Below are 12,019 nucleotides of genomic sequence, written 5' to 3'. Positions count from 1 at the left end.
TGGTCTCGGTTGAGTTGGGTTCCATGAACAGAGTCAAGGTTGGAAAAAACATAAAAATATTGTAACAAGACAAGTAATAAACGTTATTGTATATTTATATTTAATATAAAATCACTTTACAAAACATTGTGAATCAGTTTAAAAGGTAATAATGTTGCCGTCGTGTAATGCACATTGTTAGATGGATTTTAAATACTATAAAAATCTAAAACAATAGGTATGATTGTCATTAGCGGTCTGACTTGTTATAAAGGACTGCCTACCATACAACCAGTTGCAAATAATTTGAAAAAGCAGCTTTATAATGTTCTTTGCAAACCAACTTAATTTCAGCAGGGGAAGATCTAGGGAATCTATAGGGGAGCATTTGGGGGCATGCTCCAGGCCCCAGTTGACAGCAAAAATGAAATTATGAACAACTTTTTGACAGAATTTCACATTACAGTATAATGTTAGTGTTTAAAAATCCTGGATTCGCTCCGTTTTCACTAACTTGTCCAACTGTATTCAAACCCCTCTTTCAATTTTGATCATATTTTTCCATATTTTCATCGAGTTCTTCTGCTAGAGGTACAAACGTTTTACAAAGATTCCTTCTAGAGACGTTACTTTACTTTTAAAACAGCCAGTATAGAAAGTGTTCTAGCATTTTCTATTAGTTTTAAAAACTCATATTTATATATATATATATATAAACATATTAGGTACAGAACATTAATTCTAAACCGCCCGGTGATATACTGAAATTTAATTAATTAATAAGATAAGATGAGGAAATCTGTGAGAATGAGAAAAAGTTGCCCCAAACGAGATTCGAACCCGGAACCTTCGGCTTGATATGCAAATGTCCTAACCATTAGACCACTGGGGCTTTCATGGTACAGTATATATATATATAAACACCACAGGCACATATATTATACATATATCTTACACCTTTCTATACATTTCTATACAAATACTGTATGTTTCATCAGTGTTTTGTGCATTGGTTCTTTTAATATCTTATCTTAACTATTTCCTTTTCTTACTAGTCGTTGGCTTATGATGTGAAGTACTTGTAAATAAGCGATATCTGATTGATAAGTTAAAGAAGGTTCAACTCATTTACACTTAATCGCTAGATATTTACACTAATTGTTTTTATTTTTATATCATTTTTGTATTATTTATTATTATCAGTAGTATTTAGGTTTAAGGTTAATATGTTTCATGGTTTTCACAAGCGCCTTGAGCACTTTTGTGGATATGTGCGCTGTATAAGTCTTATTATTATAAACTATAAACTTAAAGCTCTTTCTACACTATCAAACTAGTGATGTGCCCAAATATGGTAGTGATATGACGTCATCATGTCCATATATGGGCACATCACATTTTTTTGTCACATGAAGTTTGATAGTGTAGACAAATCTAAAGAAATCGGTTTCAAATAATATAAAAGGATACTGTTCAATGTCAACTTCCTGCCGTAAAACGCCAGTGAGTATGAATTCTGCCTCAACGACAGGAATTCCAGCCTTGAGGGCGCTACTGCACTTTGTTTCGTCTTCCTCGCAGGCTACAACAACTACTTTTTCATCATATTTCGCTGGCATTCTTGATGCAAACTTTATGAAAATGGCAAAGGATGTCAACCGACAAATAGGAGTTACTGTTTTTGGGGCAAGATCCATGCAATTGCCAAATAAATAACTATATTTGTCGTATTCGATAGGGAACTTTCAAAGTTTCGTTGAATATTTTATCTTTTTTATATCCAAATGGTAAATTTTAAACAGATTGTGCTCAGGAGAAAGTCATTCGATTAGAAAGCATTGACAACGCAAGCTTTTTCGTTAAGAACAATTCCGACGCTGAACTGTTGAATAAGTACTCAACAGAAAAACTACATACTCAACGGTAAAACTCCCATATGAATACTACACTTGCTTTAATGATAAGGTAATAAGATCGTAATCGTACCTGGCCACCAGCACATTTAATGATGTCCTTCATCTGCATCTTGTCAGGTTTAACGTTTGGCGTTACGTAGATCTTCAACTCATCAAACAGCCTTTTATTTAATGCCTTTTTCATGGATTCTTTCAAGGTAAAACCGTATCTTTTTTCAGATGTATCATCTTTTACTATGAAACTGTCAGGGTCTAAATTTAATTATGATCATTTTTTTTTTTAGTATATTTTGGCAAATTGCCAAGGAAAACCATAATTCATTCACTATCCTTCTTAAAGGTGGCAATCCCGTTGCAAGACAAACAAACACACAAGATGCTCTACATAAACAAAGACTTATTACAAGTCTTTAGGAGTGGAGTTGTAATTTGTCATTAGAAAAAATCCTGACACTGACAGGAGTTGAACCCAGGACCCTTGAATTGATAGCCAAGCATCATAACCACCAAGCCAATCATTATTGTTGAAATACAAAAATATATAGGTACTTACTGACAAAGATTTTCATTCGTTTCGACTCCTCAAGCCAGTTTGGATCAAGGATGTACGCACCCTTGGCAAGGCCACACAAAAACTTAACAGTACGACGCATCTAGAGATATTCAAAATAATATTTAAAAATTACACCAACATTTTAAAAATGTCAATATCAGATATACAGACTACGAGAATTGTGCTAGAAAGCCCACAGACCATGTTACTGTCAATGTAATGATTCAGTATGATAACAACCGGATTGACCAGGCTGTATGTTTTCATTCTATAATGTGTGTATTCTTAATGCTGTATTAAGCTGTGTCTACACTATCAAACTGCCCAAATATGGTAGTGACATACCCAAATATGGTAGTGACATACCCAAATATGGTAGTGACATACCCAAATATGGTAGTGATATGACATCATTGTGTCCAGATATAGGCACATCACAGTTAATAATACACATCTAAAGCTCTATCTACACCATCAAACTAGTTGTTATGTGCCCAATTATGGTAGTGATGTGCCCAAATATGGTAGTGATATGACATCATCATGTCCATATATGGTGATAGTGATAGTGTAGACAGAGCTTTACAATAAGGTTCAACACATACAAACTGTTAACTGATAAGCAGAATTTGCATCATGTTTCCAGTTAAAATGGTTTTTTTTAAATCAGTTTTTACCAAATCAATTTTTATAATTAACTTGTTAATTAATTATAAATGCAAGTTTATACTTTATTAATTACCTTGTCTGTAATGAGGTGTGTACAGTCTTCAATTGAGGTGGCACTAATACCACCTAAATCCTTTACAATCTAAAAAACAAATGTCATACTCATTTTAAAATGTTGGTATAAATAAACAAATAGTTGCTAAAATGAAGCAGGGTACAATAGGAGAACAATATATGCATTGTTACTACTTTTTGATAACTGGGCATCATAGTATAGATGAAGTACAAATGTAGATTACTCTATACATGTACAGTGTTTCTTATCCGGTAAAACCAACAAAGCTGAAAAAGAAAACTAAGAAATGAATAGCAATTTACTTTTTCCCAGGCCTCATCAACCACACCTGTAAACATGATCTTTGGTGGACAAACACTGGTTCTGTTGCGGCGTGATGATGGAGAGTAGGGCATCTCAGCAGGCGGACAAACGCTGATTCTGTTGTGGCGTAATGATGGAGTGTAGGGCATCTCATCAGGTACTGTACTTCTAGATTTCTTTGGGGTCTTTAAAATATAAAAAAAGAAACCTGTATTAATATCAACAATATGTACATGTAATCATTAATAACAAAAAAAGTATGATAATTTAGCTTCAACATTCTCTTGGTCATTTTCAGTGAACTGTACTTTTTTTTCAAACTCTGTATACAAAACTCTATATATACAAAAAAGTAAATACCGTTATTTGTTTATTTTCTGTTGTTTCACTTTCTTCTTCTTCTTCAATCTGTGCTTTTCGTTTTGACTTCCTGGAAGAGGACCTTGGAGGAACCTGGGAAAATATAAAAAAAAACACATGAAATACCATTATTCAGAAAAAGATGTTGAGTCTCAAACACAAAGTATCATGTTTAAGTTAAACAAACAAAGTAAGTATCGTTACTTGTTTGTTTTCTGTTGTTTCACTTTCTTCTTCTTCTTCTTCAATCTGTGCTTTTCGTTTTGACTTCCTGGCAGAGGACCTTGGAGGAACCTGGGAAAATATTGAAAAAACACATGAAATACCATTATCCAGAATAAGATGTTGAGTCTTGAACACAAAGTATCATGTTTAAGTTAAACAAACAAAGTAAGTATCATTACCTGTTTGTTTTCTGGTGTTTCACTTTCTTCTTCTTCTTCTTCAATCTGTGCTTTTCGTTTTGACTTCCTGGCAGAGGACTTTGGAGGAACCTGGAAAAATATAAAAAAAACACATGAAATACCATTATTCAGAATAAGATGTCGAGTCTTGATCACAAAGTATCATGTTTAAGTTAAACAAACAAAGTAAGTATCATTACTTGTTTGTTTTCTGTTGTTTCACTTTCTTCTTCTTCAATCTGTGCTTTTCGTTTTGACTTCCTGGCAGAGGACCTTGGAGGAACCTGGGAAATATAAAAAAACACATGAAATACTATTATTCAGAATAAGATGTCGAGTCTTAAACAGAAAGTATCATGTTTAAGTTAAACAAACAAAGTAAGTATCTTTACTTGTTTGTTTTCTGGTGTTTTACTTTGTTCTTCTTCTTCTTCTTCTTCTTCTTCTTCAATCTGTGGAACTTTTCTTTTGGATTTCCTAGCAGAGGACCTTGGAGGAACCTGGAAAATATAAAAAAACACATTAAATACCATTATTCAGAATAAGATGTTGAGTCTTGAACACAAAGTATCATATTTAAGTTAAAAACAAAGTAAGTATCATTACTTGTTTGTTTTCTGTTGTTTCACTTTCTTCTTCTTCTTCAATCTGTGTTTTTCGTTTTGACTTCCTGGCAGAGGACCTTGGAGGAACCTGGGAAAATATAAAAAAACACATGAAATACCATTATTCAGAATAACACAAAGTATCATGTTTAAGTTAAACAAACAAAGTAAGTATCATTACTTGTTTGTTTTCTGTTGTTTCACTTTGTTCTTCTGCAATCTGTGGAACTTCTCTTTTGGATTTTCTGGCAGAGGACTTTGGAGGAACCTGGAAAATATAAAAAAACACATGAAATACTATTATTCAGAATAAGATGTCGAGTCTTGAACACAAAGTATCATGTTTAAATTAAACAAACAAAGTATCATTACTTGTTTGTTTTCTGTTGTTTCACTTTGTTCTTCTGCAATCTGTGCGTTTCTTTTGGATTTCCTGGCAGAGGACTTTGGAGGAACCTGGAAAATATTAAAAAAACACATGAAATACCATTATTCAGAATAAGATGTCAAGTCTTAAACAGAAAGTATCATGTTTAAGTTAAACAAACAAAGTAAGTACCATTACTTGTTTGTTTTCTGTTGTTTCACTTTGTTCTTCTGCAATCTGTGCAACTTTTTGTTTTTTACTCTTGGCAGAGGACTTTGCTGGAACCTGAAAAAGATAAATGAAAATATTATACACACAAAATATTGAAATATTTTTTATTTTGTATTCACTAACATTCAAAACAATTAGTAAAGAGAAAAAAAAGTACCGTTATTTGTTTGTTTTCTGTTGTTCCACATTCCTCCTCTTCAATCTGTACTTTTCTTTTGGATTTCCTCCTGACAGAGGACTTTTGAGGAACCTGGAAAATAAAGCAAACAAGCAATGAAAAATTATAACAATAAGATATTGACTCAAAAATAATGATCAGCTTTGGATAGATGGACCAATCTAAAATATTCTTAAAATAAATAGATAGTAATTGATACAATATGGCGGCTTACAGCAAATGCTACACTCTTTCTATGTTGGTCGTCCTTCTTGTGTGGACTTGCTAGTGATGATTTACCAGGAATTTTAAAAAGTAGAGATTCCATCTCTGCTTCCAAAGTAGTTTCTTGGCTGTCAGGAACTTGCTGAAATTGTATCATTAAATAATTGGTAAAGTAGACAGTAACAACAACTATAATTAACTGTGTATGTTAACAGAAATAGAGACTGTAAACTAAACGAGAGCTAGTATAGAATCTATATCTATCTTCAGAATTGTCTTAAGGATTTAGTATAATACTAGTACATACCGTCTCTCCAGTTGCAATGACTTCTGTACTATTAGTGCTTTCATCTTTACTAAAAACCTGTGTTTCTGCCACTTCATCATCTTTACCAAAAACCTGTGTTTCTGCCACTTCATCATCTTTACCAAAAACCTGTGTTTCTGCCACTTCATCATCTTTACCAAAAACATGTGTTTCTGCCACTTCATCATCTTTACCAAAAACCTGTGTTGCCGCCACTTCATCATCTTTACCAAAAACATGTGTTTCTGCCACTTCATTATCTTTACCAAAAACCTGCGTTGCCGCCACTTCATCATCTTTACCAAAAACCTGTGTTTCTGCCACTTCATCATCTTTACCAAAAACCTGTGTTTCTGCCACTTCATCATCTTTACCAAAAACATGTATTTCCGCCATTTTGTCATCTTTACCAAAAACCTGTGTTTCTGCCACTTCATCATCTTTACCAAAAACCTGTGTTTCCGCCACTTCATCATCTTTTCCAAAAACCTGTGTTTCTACCACTTCATCATCTTTACAAAAACCTTGTGTTTCCGGCACTGGTATTTTATCGCCATAACTTGCAGCATCATCATCATCATGAGCAAAGGTCGGAGCAACATCATAATCTTCTTGAGTTGTGTCATAAGCCAGTGTCGGAGCAACATCATTTTCTTCTTGAGTTGTGTCATAAGCCAGTGTCGGAGCAACATCATTTTCTTCTTGAGTTGTGTCATAAGCCAGTGTCGGAGCAACATCATTTTCTTCTTGAGTTGTGTCATAAGCCAGTGTCGGAGCAACATCATTTTCTTCCTGAGTTGTGTCATAAGCCAAGGTGGGATTATCTTCTCTGTCTGCTTTTTCATCAGTTTCATCCGCATACCTCTGAGTGGCTGCTTCATCTGCATAAGCCTGGGTGGGTGCTGTAGCTAGGCCTTCCACATCTCCCTCTTCATCAGTCTCTTCAACATCACCATACCTCTGAGTGGCTGCTTCATCTGCATAAGCCTGGGTGGGTGCTGTAGCTAGGCCTGCCAAGTCCACCTCTTCATCAGTCTCTTCAACATCACCATACCTCTGAGTGGCTGCTTCAGCCGCATAAGCCTGGGTGGGTGCTGTAGCTAGGCCTTCCACGTCTCCCTCTTCATCAGTCTCTTCAACATCACCATACCTCTGAGTGGCTGCTTCAGCCGCATACGCCTGGGTGGCTGCTGTAGCTAGGCCTTCCACGTCTCCCTCTTCATCAGTCTCTTCAACATCACCATACCTCTGAGTGGCTGCTTCAGCCGCATAAGCCTGGGTGGCTGCTGTAGCTAGGCCTGCCGAGTCCACCTCTTCATCAGTCTCTTCAACATCACCATACCTCTGAGTGGCTGCTTCAGCCGCATAAGCCTGGGTGGGTGCTGTAGCTAGGCCTGCCAAGTCCACCTCTTCATCAGTCTCTTCAACATCACCATACCGTTGAGTGGCTGCTTCATCTGGTACAGTAGCTATGTCTTTATCTGTTTCTTTTTGAGTGCCTGCTTCAGTTATTGTGTAAGTTTGGCTAGGCTCAACATTTTCAGTATCGTCAGTTCCAGTATCACTGTATTTTAAAGTTTTAGCCTCATTGATACAGGCCTCATTTTTATTGTGATCATCAAACATCTGTGTTTCTGTATCATCAGCTGGGAAAAGAAAAACATTTCATTTCTTTTAATTCTTATAATACGTAGCCATAACATCATCTTCTCGGATAAGGACTATAAACCGTAGGTCCAGTCTACACTTCTAGCCCATGTACACTTTAAAGAACCAAACTAGTACATTTTCGAGATGAGTAGGGGGTTACCACCGGTGTACTAGTATACTATGAGCCACTGTCACACACAATCAGTTAGCATAACTCATCAAGAGGGCCCCTTGATTGTCAGCATACGCTGTTTAGGGTCACCCTCTATTTATAAGGTTGAATAAAAATAAAAGTTAAACCTAAAGTTAAATAAAGTTGCCAAGACGAATCTTAATATACAGTATTTGTAATACGATGGTTGTTTTATAAATCTATAAACATAAATACAATAAACCCTAGATTAAGGATGATCCAATTAGAGTTCAGTTTTCATTTGGCTTGTACTTATTGTACAGAATGAGTTCAAATCAACGTACCTTCTGAATTTATTGTTTCATCGATTTTACTCAAATGTAATGAGCAAAATGGTGAATTGTGAATAGAGCTGATATTGAATGTCGGCTGGCTGTCAGGAACACACTTGCTGTTGTCTAAACACAAACATAGCTTTAATACTACTGAATACACATTTTATTGCCATGTCAAAGTTCAATGAATCTCTAGTATAGTAACCAAGAAAAAGTAAAGCAACAGCAAACCACTGTACAAGCTCTCTTGAAGACATGTTTACTCTCTCATGTCTCGAAAAGAAATGATGTGGTTTGTGGGGAGGCTCCCACCTGAGGGCATAGTTCATTGTCGAGTGGGGTGTTTAATGAAAATTTCTACTTTTCGAGTTATATCTCGCTCTTTGAGGAGAAAGAGCCATTGACGGTTTATCAAGGTAAGCTAGGCACGAAATACTCAGAATAACACATTCTTTAATTTATGTTTAGAGATAAACTTATATTCGTATACTTTTTATTTCAGTCATCACCATATTATCTCCACACACAATCAAATGTATTATTACATTACAAATGTATATATAATATGTTGTGTGAAATAAAACTAAACAGAAACTAAACTTTATTAAAAACTAAATGTTTACCCAATATTGGCATGGCTGCTTCGTCATCTGTATCGGAACCAGAAGCTTCAACGAGCGTAGCTGTAACTAAATTTAGAAAAAGCGAGGATGATGAAACAATGTAGTCAATTAAATTTTACGACAAACTGAGTACACTTGCACTGAAGACACATGCACTAAATACTCTTGCAACTGACCCTGAACTTTGTCTACACTATCAAACTAGTTTGACAAAAAAAGTGTGATTTGCTCAAATAAGGTAGTGATATGCTTAAATATGGTAGTGATATGACATTATCATGTCCATATATTATGGGCAAATCACATTTTTTTGTCATATAAAGTTTGATAGTGTAGACAGAGCTTTAATCGTTAGGGTTGAGACTAATTTGTTGGTAATATAAATGTACAAACCTTTCTTTTTAGAGGCAGAGCCATCAACATCCGATTGTTGGCCAGTATTCTAAAAATTTAAATTTTCATAAGTATAAGTTACATGCTTGTAAATGTTGATTTTGAGAATTTTACCAAAAATTACTCGGCTAAAAGCAGTCAAGATTGTTGAAATGTGTAATGTTTAAAAAATGTTTCAAAAACTGAGATCCAAATCAGTTATTGTGTCGTAGCTGAAATTTGACGACAAACCTCTCCCTTATATACATTTAAAATGAGTTGTTGTGCCAAAGGTCATGTTGTTCTGTATTTGAAAAGTGGGTTTTTTTTATAATAGATATGCATTTATTGTAATATTTAAGAATTTCTCACTAGTATTAAGTTAGCGTTCTGAAGAAGACATTCAGAGTGTTCTGAGTCTGAATCCGATTCAATAGCACCATCCTACAGAGAAATAAAATCAAAGTCAATTCTACACAAGTAAATCAATATGTTGTGGGGGTAGGTGTCATCCAAAAATGAGTTGATATTAAAGCTCAGGTACAAGCATGATTTTTAGATATAACATTTGGAAAAATATACATAAATTAGAAATGTGCAACAGAAATCATGATGATAAACACTGTTAATTGCAGTGACTGCTATAAAAACCAGTGATACTTTTTTTAAGTAGTTAGGTAGTTGATACAGATGTTTCCAGATCTCATGACTCCCTAACTTGTTGCCTGTACTGTACCTGGTCGTTTTATAAGATCAGTGTTTGGCTTTGGTCATGAGTTTTCTGAATGTCAAATACCTTTTGGTTGTTTATGAGGAATTCACACTTGACATCTCCAAATGTTAACTGGTCCTTATCTTTTAATTCATATCGAACATTAGGTTTCAGAAACTTCTTTCCTCTCCTTGTTTTATTGCGACTTGCTTTGTCATATATCATTATACTGTCACCATCAGCCTCAATACACGCATGCTCTTTAGACAATGCCTTGAGTGGGATACAAACGTTTGCTGTCTCACCTCTTCCAATCAAATTTACACCGTTATAAATTGGGTATGATGTTTCTGGAATGCCGTTTTGCTTCAGAGCTTTAATAAATGCCACCTGCAAAATACAAGATACAGTGTAAATGACATGAGAATCCACATGTCTGGATTACCAAGAAATAGTACATATATTTAATTTGAAACATAATAGATGTTTTTAAGAAATGTGTAGGAAACAATTATGTGACACACCCACCAAATTTGTCCCTTATATGTACAGTATAAATGTAAAATGTCACTTAGAACTTGAAATTTAAATGTGATACAATACTGAGTTAATTCATGATTACACATATTAATAGTACAGTATTATATACTAGTAATTAACTAAGTAACTAATAAAATTAGCCAGGATTGTAACAGCAAGGAGAATGTGTGAGTGAGATGGTGAATGTAGTAGAATAGGGATGGCTACAGACATGGCTACACGTAGGCATGGCTACAGACATGGCTACACATAGGCATGGCTACACGCGTAGGCATGGCTACAGACATGGCTACACATAGGCATGGTTACACGTGGGCTTAAACTCACTGGATGTTTACTTTCTTCAAGATCATCAGTGCCGTCACTTTCAACATCAGACAGGGGAATTGCTTGTGTCAAGTCAAAATCCATTCCGATTGCATATCTGAAAAATAACCATTATTAGCCATCCATATTTATACAACATATATAATTAATATGAATGATGGAATTCATATTCCATCCATGTCATTAAAAATAAGGACATATGACTTAGGCCTACGTAATATTTAATAGGCCTATATTCGATCAATTATTTGGTTTTGTGATAGGATGGTGGGGCGACTTGTGATAGGGCGACTTCTTTGCGATATGGCGTGACTTGACTGGATCCTGCCTAGGTTAAGCCTAGGTAGACCCTGTCTTTCAAGACTAGGACCTACTAGGTAGGGGCCGAGGCCTAGGCTTACCCCACCCGCTAGCCAGATGGTGGTAGGCCTAGTAGGCTAGCCTACTTTAGTACTAGGCTAGTAGGCCTGGCTAGGGCCGGCCTACTACTAACTAGCCCCTAACTAGTAGGTAGGAGGCCTAGCATAGTCAATAATAATTAATATCATAAAATGTAGGAGGCCCACTCAGCAAGCTAGTGTAGGCCTATGCCTACTAAAAATGTTGAACTTACGGTATACCGACAGGCCTAGAGTAGTGGTTAATTAATAATAAAATGACAAGTACATCCCATACATCCCCAGCACGGCTGAAAAACAACAAGTCCACACATGCTACATGTTTGATTAGTCACTCGCGCGTAGACTTAATTTTTTGGTAGAAAGGTACAAATGGAGCCCGCCACCAACAGCTCAGCATGACAATAAGAATTTATTCGGAAAACGATTTTTGAACAGCGGCACACATAATAATGTTAATCTAATAAAACATTAAAATGTAATGCAAACAACATAAAAGATCTAAATAAATGAAATAAAATAATTAAAATGCCACAGATTTATTAAAAATATTATGTTAAAATGCATAACTTTGGTATATCTTTTAAATACGATTATTTTTACCAGATTCAACAAGGGCGTCGGTGGTGTAGTGGTTAACATAGTTGCCTTCCAAGCAATTGTCCCGGGTTCGATTCCCGGCCGACGCACCAATTTTTTTTTTTATATAACATTTTTTTTTAGTCAATGAAATTACAAATGAACAGGTTTTTCATATCATTGTAATATTTTAATAGA

General features: G+C 35.2%; 1 protein-coding gene and 1 non-coding gene across 14 annotated transcripts; one reads left to right on the top strand and one right to left on the bottom strand.

Moving 5' to 3' along the window:
• Nucleotides 1–87: 87 nt before the first annotated feature.
• Nucleotides 88–11,573, bottom strand: LOC144854414 (uncharacterized). 13 transcript variants are annotated; one of them, XM_078712359.1, is made up of 25 exons: nt 11,458–11,573; nt 10,845–10,941; nt 10,062–10,367; nt 9,638–9,709; nt 9,287–9,335; nt 8,894–8,959; nt 8,280–8,393; nt 6,153–7,798; nt 5,856–5,987; nt 5,621–5,713; nt 5,425–5,517; nt 5,238–5,321; nt 5,047–5,133; nt 4,867–4,953; nt 4,653–4,760; nt 4,461–4,544; nt 4,261–4,350; nt 4,061–4,150; nt 3,857–3,949; nt 3,496–3,681; nt 3,191–3,259; nt 2,449–2,548; nt 1,966–2,147; nt 1,450–1,610; nt 88–1,075 (listed from the first exon to the last, which is right to left on the bottom strand). In XM_078712359.1, exons 2-25 carry the CDS (start codon nt 10,926–10,928, stop codon nt 1,015–1,017), a joined length of 4,137 nt encoding a protein of 1,378 aa, XP_078568485.1. In that variant the 5' UTR covers nt 10,929–10,941; nt 11,458–11,573; the 3' UTR covers nt 88–1,014. The 13 variants fall into 13 exon arrangements, with proteins under 13 accessions (XP_078568485.1, XP_078568486.1, XP_078568488.1 ...); XM_078712360.1 differs by having other exon boundaries at nt 4,261–4,286; nt 4,484–4,544; XM_078712362.1 differs by having other exon boundaries at nt 4,461–4,504; nt 4,718–4,760.
• A 286-nt stretch (nt 11,574–11,859) lies between these two features.
• Nucleotides 11,860–11,931, top strand: Trnag-ucc (transfer RNA glycine (anticodon UCC)). The gene has a single exon. It is a non-coding gene; the product is annotated as a tRNA-Gly (tRNA).
• Nucleotides 11,932–12,019: the final 88 nt, after the last annotated feature.

The sequence above is a fragment of the Antedon bifida genome, chromosome 10 (assembly GCF_963402885.1).
Source record: "Antedon bifida chromosome 10, ecAntBifi1.1, whole genome shotgun sequence".
Taxonomy (NCBI): Eukaryota; Metazoa; Echinodermata; class Crinoidea; order Comatulida; family Antedonidae; genus Antedon; species Antedon bifida.
Note: the sequence above shows the minus strand (reverse complement) of the source record. Positions and strands in the feature narration are given on the sequence as shown.

Excerpts from the sequence above, each read along its gene's own strand:
- LOC144854414 (XM_078712359.1), bottom strand. The coding sequence starts at position 10,928 with ATGGATTTTGACTTGACACAAGCAATTCCCCTGTCTGATGTTGAAAGT. Across the intron at positions 4,545-4,652 it reads AAACACCAGAAAACAAACAA|GTTCCTCCAAGGTCCTCTGC; the intron begins GTAAAGATACTT and ends TATATTTCCCAG. Across the intron at positions 3,260-3,495 it reads TTGATGAGGCCTGGGAAAAA|ATTGTAAAGGATTTAGGTGG; the intron begins GTAAATTGCTAT and ends TTTGTTTTTTAG.